The sequence below is a fragment of the Microtus ochrogaster genome, linkage group LG2, assembly GCF_000317375.1.
Source record: "Microtus ochrogaster isolate Prairie Vole_2 linkage group LG2, MicOch1.0, whole genome shotgun sequence".
Lineage (NCBI taxonomy): Eukaryota > Metazoa > Chordata > Mammalia > Rodentia > Cricetidae > Microtus > Microtus ochrogaster.
Window position 1 is genome coordinate 40,365,340 of NC_022028.1, and position 11,235 is coordinate 40,376,574.

An 11,235-nucleotide genomic window follows, 5' to 3' on the forward strand; every position below is an offset into this window, starting at 1 on the left:
AGAGAGAGAGAGAGAGAGAGAGAGAGAGAGAGAGAGAGAGAGAGAGAGATTTGAGCCTTGGGCAGAACTTCTGTGATTCTCATACTACAAAAGAAATAGAACCTTCATTGTTGTGATTTGACACTGGAAATTAAAATGAATACTAAGAGATTGAAGCAGGCAGGGCAAGCAGAGATGCAAGTTGGAAAAAAAAAGAGAGAGAGAGAAATATTGGGGTTATGTTTAAAGAAATAAGTGGCATTTCAGAATTGAGGGAGATATAGAAATCCCCTTTGTCCTCTAGTTGAGACAATCAATTTTGTTACATAGAACCTGAAATTTCACAGAGTTTTCAGATAGATTTTTTTTCACGCAGAGATTTAAGGACTTCAAACATTAGGCATGGTGCAGATATTTCTGTTTTATAGAAGACAGCCGTGGGGCTTAAAAGACAAGTTCAGAACCAACATGCGGCCCAGAAGAATACACTCTAATGTTTCAGGGGAGCTCACCTAAGAATCATCTGAGTTTTTCCATGATGGAAAAGAATCATTTACTTGTCATTTATGAAACTAGAGAAATGGATCGGTGGTTAAGAACACTTGCTGCTTTTGCAGAGAACCCGAGTTCAGGTCTTAACACCCACCGGGCCCACCACGTCCTGGAACTCCAGGTCCAGGAAATCTGACACCCTTTTCTGGCCTCTTCAGTCACCAGCAGGCATATGGCATAAAAATACAAGGAGACATACACATATACGGAATTTAAATTAAAAAATAAATCTTAGTTTCTATTCATATTCTCCATACTCTTGCATCCCAGTTGTTCTAGATGACCAGTGTCATCCCGTCATTCCTGAAGTAATGTATGCTACACACATGCAAACCACAATGTCCTAAGGATTTCAACTCTAACCACACTTGAGCTCTGCTTGGGAGAGAGCTCATTGAAAGTGATGGAAATGCCCCGTTCTTCACGATGTCCTTGTTACTTTCAAGTCAAAGGGATATTTTAGGGTTCAATGACATAGCCATGAATCAATGACATAGCCATGCTGGTACCAAAATTACCTTGCTAAAATCCTCTGGATGATGGTGCCCACTAAAACACCAGACACAAAATCAAAACAGGTCAAATCAGGGTGAATGGGTCAGCCCCCTGCTTTTGGCAGCCTTGATGTCTTGCGAAGAAAAGGTCCATCAGTCTAAAACTGAGTACCGAGGAGAGGAGAGGAGCTCAGTTAGTGCCATGATGCACATGAAAAGCTGTTGGCTTCCACATTAGAAGGCGCTGCCTTCAAGAGTGTCATTTCCCCTAATAGCAAGATGTTTACACAGTTTTACAGATAAACGTATTAGAGCCTAGCACCTCAGCACTTTTAATACACAGCATGTTTTTATACCTCTAAAAAACAGGTGGTTAAAGTTTTGTCTCTAGTGACAGTTACATAGTTAAGCTCATCAAGTTACTCGACAGATGATGATTGGTGATTTGCATCAAAGATTCAGTGTTTTGGCTACACTATCTCTTCTTTAAATGTTGGTTACATTTGTGTATACACATATATGCATGCACACACAACATACACACATGCACATTTACTAACATGAACATGCACACACAATCATGCACACACACGTAACACATGCACACACAATGTGTGTGCATTCACATTCACACACATACGCTTACTTGTCATTCACTTGCATGTACACACATACAGGCATGCACACACACATGCACATGCACACATAGTGTGCATACTCCTAATCACGTTATTTCACTTAGAACACTAGTCACTTAAGTTGAAAGCAGAAAATAATGTCTTCTTGGTAGACTTTATTGTCTACTTGTCAAATGGCTTATGGTATAAACGGTACAGTATTGAGAATAGTTAAAAAAAAAACACTTCTTATAGCTTTAGTTCTTCCCGCCCCACCCCATAACTTCTCTCTAAAGAAATGTGTAATCATGGAATATGGTAGTGACGGTGGTGATGATTGGTGGTAGTCTCTCTGTCTCTGTCTCTCTCTCATGTGTATGTGTGTGTGCCTGTGTGTGTGTGTGTTTATAAAACATGCCAGCACTGCAGATACTTAGAGTCGATCACTCTCTAAAGCCAGTTTGTAAAGTCTACAGCTGAAGTGACTACTTTGCCAAGTGTTATCTTATTAAATTTTCCCACCTATATTCTACCTCAGTTTCCCCAAATCTGGCTAGATATGATTACAGACAGTTTGTTTGCATAATGAAGAGAGGAAAGAAGGAAATCATCCTTTAGGTCAATTATCCAATTTCCCACAGCCCTAAGTTGGCTTAGTAGCAGCACTGGCATCTGGGATACTGGATCTGCTTCCTTGTTTGTGTGCCGAAGCCTGAAGGGTGAAGAGTAATTGGATTATTTATTTAACTGGAATGATATTTTTAGATAGAGAGCTTTCTTGGTAAGAAAACAAACTCATAAAATAAATGTATTCTTAGACTTTGTATCACAATTGCTCCCAAAAAGTTTCAAGAAAGGGACCCCACTACCTAACCCAAAGATTTTATAGCTCTCTAAGATGGCTCAGCATCTGTATCCTCCATGCATTCAGGGTCAGGCGGTGAACGCTCTCTTTGGTACCTTCCACTTCATATTCTGGTCTCAGGTAATGTTTACAGGGACCCTGGAAATGTCCCACATCTTCATCCTCTCTTGTATGGAGTGAAGCTGCTTTGTCGTTACTTCACTGTGACAGTTTTCCACACCTGCCCTCAATTCTTAGAATTGCAGCATCCTGACACAGAACATCAGCACCGGAGGAAATGTCAATCAAACCTCAACATCCCAGAGACCTACCAACGGAGTGGGAACGATCATATATTTGGTGAGAGCTTTTCCCATAATTTATGCTAAGTTTCATAAAGTTGCAAAATTTTGGGGCACAAGAATTGTAAAAGAAGATGTGTTTCCTTCATTAAACCTGCATCACCTACGTGCTGGTGTACTTAACATTAATAATCACATGCATTAGAAGCACAACTCTTACAACAAGTATATAGAAACATAACTAAAATGCATCATATTACAGCATATTAATTATATTGTCACAAATTTAGGTACTCTAATTATGTCTATATTTAATATATAGTTGTGCCTGATAACATCTTTCTTTAATCAGAGTAAATTCAAATTTGCAGCATAAATGAGAGGAAGGTATCTGAATTTCCCATAAACCTCTTGCACTCATACATGCATAATCTCCCTTCTTAATATATCTTGCATCTTGATGATATGTTAGTCCAACATCTGTATAGATTTGGAGCAGGGTATCACACAGTACAGATTGGCTAAAAATTCACTATGTAGCTGAGAATGACTTTGAACTTGTAATCTTCCTGTCTCCACTTTACACATGCTATTATAGGCGTGTACCACCACATCAGATATATGTGATGCTGGGGGTTGAACACAGTTTTGTGAGCTATTTTGGATATTTTAGTTCTCCATAGCATCTTTAGACTCAGTTCCTCACCACTCACAAAATAGTTTGATGATGCTATGGTTGAGCTGGCATCAAATACGTGACAAGTCATGGATCACTTCACATATTGACACTGGTGAGTCTGCTTAGCGATGAACAAGAGCCATCTCTCCAGTTAGTCCATCTTCGCTTTCAGCCTGCAAGAACTGTGAACATAGCTTAGAGCTATAACTTATGTCTCATAGATACAAGGTCCAGTGTTTGACTCTCAGTACTATCCAGAAAACAGAAAGACTGGTTGAACTCCTCAGTATTAGTAGTTTTATTATTTATATCTGTGTCTCTATATATCTGATATATATATAATGTATTTTAATATAGATGCACATATAACATACATATACTTTAACATTTTATTAGATTCATAACCAAGTGTTTTATTTTATTCACAGTGACAATGTGATTATAAATTTTAGTTTTAACCTCTATTTTTTAATTAGTATAGAAAAAGAAGATTGACTCTTGAATATCAACCTTTATTCTACAATTTCTTCTTTAGTTCCAGTAAAGTTTTTGTTTATTTTCCCCACCAAATCTTTAGGATTTTCTACATATAAAAGTATGTGATGTCAGCAAAGACAGTTTTATTTCCTCCTTTCCAATGAACATAACTCTTATTTTCTTTTCTTATTTTATTGAAGTAGTTGGGGAATATATAAATACATATTTGTTATTATATATCCATTATGTTTATATATAGCATCCATATAATAGAAAAAGGCTGTTTGCCAAAATTCAGCGATAAAGAGGCTTTTTTTCTTCACACATCTTATATTTTGCAAGTTGATGATTACCTGTTTGCTAACAGTTTACAGAGGGGACTCAAGACAAACAAAGTCTACCCCTGAGAAATGTTTTCTTAAATAAGATACACTGTTGAGTCCCAGAGGAGAACAGAGCAAGGCATGCATTATCATTCAAGTTCTAGTAGAACTTCCCTGTGCCACTGTGGACAAGTCACTTGCTTTTCATCTTAACTAAAATAGTAGCATTTATCCTGGTAATGTGTTAAGTGAGTTGTATGCTAAGCCACATAGGAGAGACATCAAGAAACAAGTGATAAAAATATTTGATCTTCCTGTATGGACTCCATCAAGGTTCCCATCTTCCTTGATCACTTCTCTCCCCTTGTACTGTAGATTTGGTATGAACAACTAATCAAGAGGTGTGTTTCAATTTTGTATAAGAGTAGCTATGCCCTTGGTAGAGGTCACCTGGCATCGTTATCCTGTCTATTTGTGACACAGCTTTTGTAGTCTTGAAATATTTTAGCCTAAACCAGTAATAACATGCTTTGAAATTTACTTAAAAATTTAATGGAAAGGATATTTCCTCCAAAATCTAGTAGGGGATCTAAGTTTTTCTCAAAACCTAAAAATAAAGGCACACTGAATTTTTCTTGCTGAATTATGGATTATTGAATAATATTCTATGTATTCAGAGCAAAGATAGGAAATATTACAATTATTCTCTTCCATTAAGCAAATGGACAAACACTAATGTTTTTCTGGCTAGAATTTTAAGGCAGTGTAAAACAAAACAAAAAAAAAGATTGTAGTATGTTAAAACTCCCAAAACTCCCAATGCTACCAGGCGGTGGTGGCACACGCCTTTAATCCCAGCACTCAGGAGGGAGAGGCAGGAGGCGCTCTGTGAGTTCGAGGCCAGCCTGGTCTACAAGAGCTAGTTCTAGGTCAGGTCCCAAAGCCACAGAGAAACCCTGTTAGTAAATTCAGATTTAAAGTCAGTTAAAGAAAATACTAGATTTTTTATAATCTTAATATGGAACTTATCAAACTGTGCTATGTGTTATACTTTATTGTAGAGTATAATAAAATCCACAATGATCTTTAAAAGATTATTACATTGGTCCTTTAACTATTACAAGATATCGTCTTACTAAGTGTAAGATTTAAATTAGCCACAAGGTAACTCTGACCTTAAGGACTCCATTATATTTCCTTTTTAGGGTGTTCATCTAAAAGGGGTGGCATTTTTCTTATTAAATTAAGAATGGCTTTTGGAAAATGTTGACAGAAACACATTGCTGAATGAAATCCATGTTGAAGTAGACAATCTCCTACACACTGATGGTCTGTAATCCTGATGTCTATGGGCTGTCTCTGTTCAACAGACCTCGGAGTTCCTAGATACCTTATTATTGGTATGTGATCCAGTCTGGACCCTAGCACTCCATCAAACGCTGCTGTTGATATTGATCCTTGGACGGTGGCTTCTGCCCATTGGAGGCACTATTACGAGAGACCAGCTCTCAGAACTTCTTCTGATGTTTGTGGGGACAGCAGCAGACATACTGGAATTCACCACTGAGACGCTGAAGGAAGATAACGTCAGGTAAGATCAGAAGCACCACACTTCTGTCTCATCGTCTCAAATTTGTACTTTCCATGACAAATGTGTTTAAACATATCTTTATGTCAGGGCTCGAGGGATGAATTATTTAGTAAACTGTTTGCTGTGCAAGCATCAGGACCTGACTTTGGATCCCCAGTTCCCATGATAATACTAGGCATGTTGTTGTGTGTTTATGATCCCCGCACTGGAGATGAGGAGACAGGAAAAGCTCTATGGCTTGCTGTCTACCCATTGAAGCCAAATCTGTAAACTCCAGGTTCAGCGGGAGACTCAGAAAATAATGCTGATAGATGAACATACCCAACATAAAACCTCTGGGCTTCTTATGCACTTATACACACATGTGCAGGCACATCAAGCAACATGCACACCCATGAACATGTCTTCACACACACAGCACATGTACTATACGTGCGCACACACACACACACACACGCACACACACACACACACACACACACACTTACATACTAGGAACCAATCTTTATAGTAAAAAGGAAAATGCAGGACGGAGACTTGGCCTAAGAAAGGGACAGGATATATCTAGCCTGGCTTAGACCAGACCACCATCTATTTGTCCAGGAGGGACAGGGCAGACCCACAGTGACTATAGCTATCTGGAGACTCTTTGGTGTCTCTTCCTTCTTCAGTCAGGTGTCAGGAGTATAGTCAATGGCATTTTCTCTTAGATCACAGCATAGTTACAAGAGACACAGAGAAATTGTCCCTTTCTGCAGCTGAAGAATTTACATTTCCCAGCGAGAAGGCAGAATGGAGCAGATGAAGTTTTATTGTATGAAATTTTATATTTAGTCAGTTTGGTTCAAAGCGCCCAAAGGCTTTCTGGTGGAGATGCCTATAAATTAAAACTTATTGAGTTGGTACTTTTATTTTTGCCACGAGCAAATAAACTCAGAATCCATGATCACATCTGTTTATGGAGCTGCTTTCTTCCCATTAGGGATTTGAGTCCCCGCGCCTGAATGTACTTTAAGCTTGGGTTGTTTTGTATGATGCTATAAAAATAAATTGGAATGAGGCTGGCTTTTAATGCTACAGCTTACTTTATCCCACACTCCTCAAACAACATAGCATAAAGACTGAGCAAAATGCACCAACTTATTAAATAAACTTAATTTCTCAATTATAGTGTGAATCATTATTTATAAACAAGGGTTTTTTTACAAGAGCACTCATTGTTTTGTGCATACTAATTTTTCTTTTAGTTTATTAAGTTGGCATCATTTTTTTGAGGAATTCAATATGAATTGGATCACTGTAGTCATAGTGTTTATTTTAGCCTGGTGGTTTCACTGCCTAATGGTTGATCAGCACTTTGCATTGCATAATGCTTTCAAACATGCTTAAGATAATTATAATACAATGTCATTACTAGAGGAACAGGAATGGATTGTGATGGAGCACATGCAATAATGAATGTGGAGAGTTGCAGAGACATGACACCATAATGATAACAAATTACCTCTGTCCGAAAATGAATGCATACATGCTAAGTATCTACAGAGAACAGAGGCGACACAGGATAGTAAAAGGACTTGGGGAGGGCTATGTTTTATGGTGCTCAGCGTCAAATGAGAGAAATGCCAAACCCAGTTATCTTAATGGGCTCTATGAGCCCCATCCAGCAGGATCATCAAAGAGTAATGCATCCCGTGTTTACCAATAAATGTTGATTATTAAATAAGTTTATTTAATTGGTTGACCCATAAAAGGGACCCTTGGAAGTCACTAGGCATTGTTTAATAGACTTAGAACTGTTTTTTTTTTATGTAATATGTGCCAGGTAGTGTGTTGGGCAGAGCTTGGGTAATAAAACCATAAGCAAGTTATGAAGGAAAGAGCACTCAGTTCAGCCAGAACAGGATTATTTTGGTTCAGCAAAAATTTGAAGAGCACTTGATATTTCAAAACACCATCAATCCTCAGTTTTTTTTCTGTCACTTACAATTCAATCTGAATACTTTCTGAGCATATATTTTGGAAAAATTGAACTTGCGTTTCATGCAAGTTGATGCTTAATGGGGCTGAATAAATTATAGTTGGCCCTCATATCTGCTGGCTTTTCATCCGTGGACAGAAAGAAATCTAGACATGATTCCAAGTTTATTGTAGAATGTGTGTGGATCATTTGTTAATGTTATACAATGTTTTATAAGAACTTGAGTCCTACAAACACCCTCCCACAGAGAGTATAGGATTTTGTTACAGATTCTATTTTTAAATATCATTTTCAATGGTATTTTCTAAAATTGAAGTCATTTTGTTTAGAAGACCCCTGGACTGCCCCAGTGGACTTTCGCAGTCTCCCGTCTGTACCCTACCACCTCCATGACGCCAGTGTCCCTCATTCTATGGTCAAGTCCCAGAATGCATCTCAAGATTATTCCTCTCTTCTAATAGCTTGCTTCTGAGTTCTAAGTTTTTATCTCGGCTCTTACCTATAATATAAGAAATTATACCAAAAATGCCAATTTTGTGCATGTATGTGTATGTTTTTGTGTGTCCTTAGAACAAGGGGCTGGATCACATGGAATGATAGTTACAGATGGTTTTTAGTCCCTATATCGTGCTGTGAATCCAACCCAAGTCTGTCACTGATGAACCATCTTTCTAGTCCCACAATTATATATTATAAACAGCATAGTTCTACAAAATACATTGTACTGGCTTTTCTCTTTTGGGTCATGTTTCTTGGTAGCATATACAAGAAATAATAACAAATCCAAAATCAGAAGTGTGTTCTGTTTTCTACCTATGGAAACTTTAAGCTGTTGTGTGTGTGTTTCCATTTGATTTGTGTATACTGTGAACTAAACTTTCAATTTCAATTTATTTGGCATTGACACAGAATTGTTTGTTGTACCAGCTTGGAATAACTGTCTCAAAATTATTGGTTGAAAATGCTCTTTCTGAGTTCATCTGCCATATCTATTCAAAATCAATTGACTCCAAGCGTAAGAGCACTAAGGACGCATGTGTTTGTCTTTATACCAACATCACACTATTGTCACTGTGGCTTATGGTGACTTTTGAGGTTAGATACTCTAGACACTGTAGCACAGCTTCCTAAAAATACTGATTCTGGTAACCCAGGGACTTTGCATAGTCGCATAGCTAAGATTACCTTGCAAAGTTTTATAAAAACAAACAAACAAACACACAAAAGGAAATCCTTGTGGTCTTGGCAGGAAGTGAAGTGATCTTAAGGACCTTTTGGGAAGGTTCAGAATCTTGACATTATGTGAAAAGTCTGAGCTTAAACACTCTTCAATTCGCCTTTGTTTTTCAATTCTTTCTCTACTTTGAAGTCGTTCTCCTGTGTCTTTTATTATTTCTTATACCCTTTCTAATGGATTTTATTTTACTTTCCTTTTCTAATTTTTAGTTGCGTTAGTAAAAAAATATTTACCTATATAATGATTTTGTAACCAGCAAAATGATTTTGGAACACACAAAACTTACTTGTTTTGTTTTATCTCTGTCTAGGTTTTTACTGTATGTTATATCATGCTATTCATTAGTAAAGATACTTCTGATTGTCGCTATTGTATGTTCTGTGAATTCCTTTTTCATGTCTTATTCTACTACCTAGTTTCTTTTCTCTACTTTGGACAGAAGCAGTGGGATTAGACATTTCAGTCTTCAGGATGAACATTCTGTCTGTCTCTGTTAAGGATGGTATTGGCATTAGACATACACAGACTATCTTTTTTAACTTGAGAAAATGTCTTTTTATTTCTAGATTATTGAGTTGTTCTTATGTATATTGAATATCATGAAGTCTGTCTTTATTAATACAGTTTTATTTTGGTTGCCCTTTATTATATTAACTGATTTTCAGACGTTAAACCACCTTGGATGTCAGTATAAATTGAACTTAGTTGGGCTGCATAATCCTTTATAACATGCTTTTTGGTCTGATGTGCCAACAATTGTCATTTCTTCTACCTTGTATATGTGGTGTCTTGTTTGCCGGTATTATGTCTAATGGTGCCATGTTCTGACTTCTGAATCAGACTAACCCCGACTTTAAGAAACGCCTCAGGAAGCAGTCCCTCTATCTTTATATTCTGAAAATAGTTTTTGTATAATTGTTATTATTTCTTTGAAGATTTTAGAATTTGCCAAAGGTGCAATCTGGGTCAGACCTCTATGAGAAGCTGCTTACTTTCCCTTTCCCTTTCTTCTCTTCCTCGCCTCTCTCTTTCACTTCTTCATTTTGTCTAATGACCTAACTCAATACCATTACTTCCTCCAGGACTAATTAGATATTTCACATTTTCCTGGGTTTAGGTGTGTGCTGTTCTTCCTAGGATTATTTTTATAGGGTCAACAAATTTTCCTTTATAACATACACATATATGATAGAAATATCTATATTACATATTCAACCATGCAGTGGTTTTTCTGAATGTTATTTTCTACTACCAGATGTTAGTTCTTGCTTATTCGTGGTCATCTTACACATTGGGAATCATCTGCTCTTGCTGACTTCAGGGTTTCCGTTTCTCCATCTACCGACACTTTGTGCTGCTAGGCGCATACCTCCTCCATCATCTCTAAATGCTTGCTCTGCTTTCTTTTCTCCTCCCCTTCCTAAGGTTTCTGTTGAATGTGTATGTGGTTGAATGTTTAGAAAGTATTGTTCTTTTCTTCCTGAACACATTTGACTCTCTGAGCTTCAGATCAGAGATTTCCTATGGCTCTGTCTTCCGGGTCACTCATCCTCTCTTTTACTATCTCATGTCTAGATGTGAAGTCATACTGTAGAGCCTTTTTAGTTGATTCTTCACCTCAATCCCTTACTGTTGACTCTGGGGGATCTTTATATTCATTTCATACAGTTGCTATATGGTTACTTAAATTGTGGACTTGTTGAGTCTTTTATATGCCACATTTCTTTCATTTATGCACTTACCTGTTTTTCGTTTCAGAAAAATACTAGCTGCTGTGATGCCCTATTTTTTGCCAAATCTGAGCTCCAGTTACAGGCTCTTCACTTCTGTTCTTGACATATCACATATCACATGTTCCAAACATCTCTAACACCATCACAAACTCCATTTGTCACCTTTGAAATGCTTTATTTTAAGCATATGGGCTTGCATGATCATATGTATTACTCCACATGTGTTCTGTGCCTGCAGAGATCAGAAGACAGTTCATGGAGTTGGAGATATAGATGGATGTTAGGAACTAGACCTGGGTCCTCTAAGAGAATGGCAAGTGCTCTCAAACTCTGAGACATTTCTCCAGCATTCTGCCTTTGTTTTCTTAATTAAAGAATCTACCAATCTTTGGGTGACACTGGGTTGATATCTCTCTGTCTGCCTAT

At 37.4% G+C, this 11,235-nt stretch overlaps 1 protein-coding gene across 1 annotated transcript in view; it reads left to right on the forward strand.

Moving 5' to 3' along the window:
* The window catches only part of Tmem26 (transmembrane protein 26), a 43,632-nt gene that overhangs the window by 20,424 nt on the left and 11,973 nt on the right, over positions 1 to 11,235 (forward strand). Inside the window, exons 3-4 of the mRNA XM_005360445.2 lie at positions 2,753 to 2,846; positions 5,638 to 5,858. Of these exons, the coding sequence (XP_005360502.1) occupies positions 2,753 to 2,846; positions 5,638 to 5,858 (315 nt within the window). The remainder of the gene's footprint in view (positions 1 to 2,752; positions 2,847 to 5,637; positions 5,859 to 11,235) is intronic.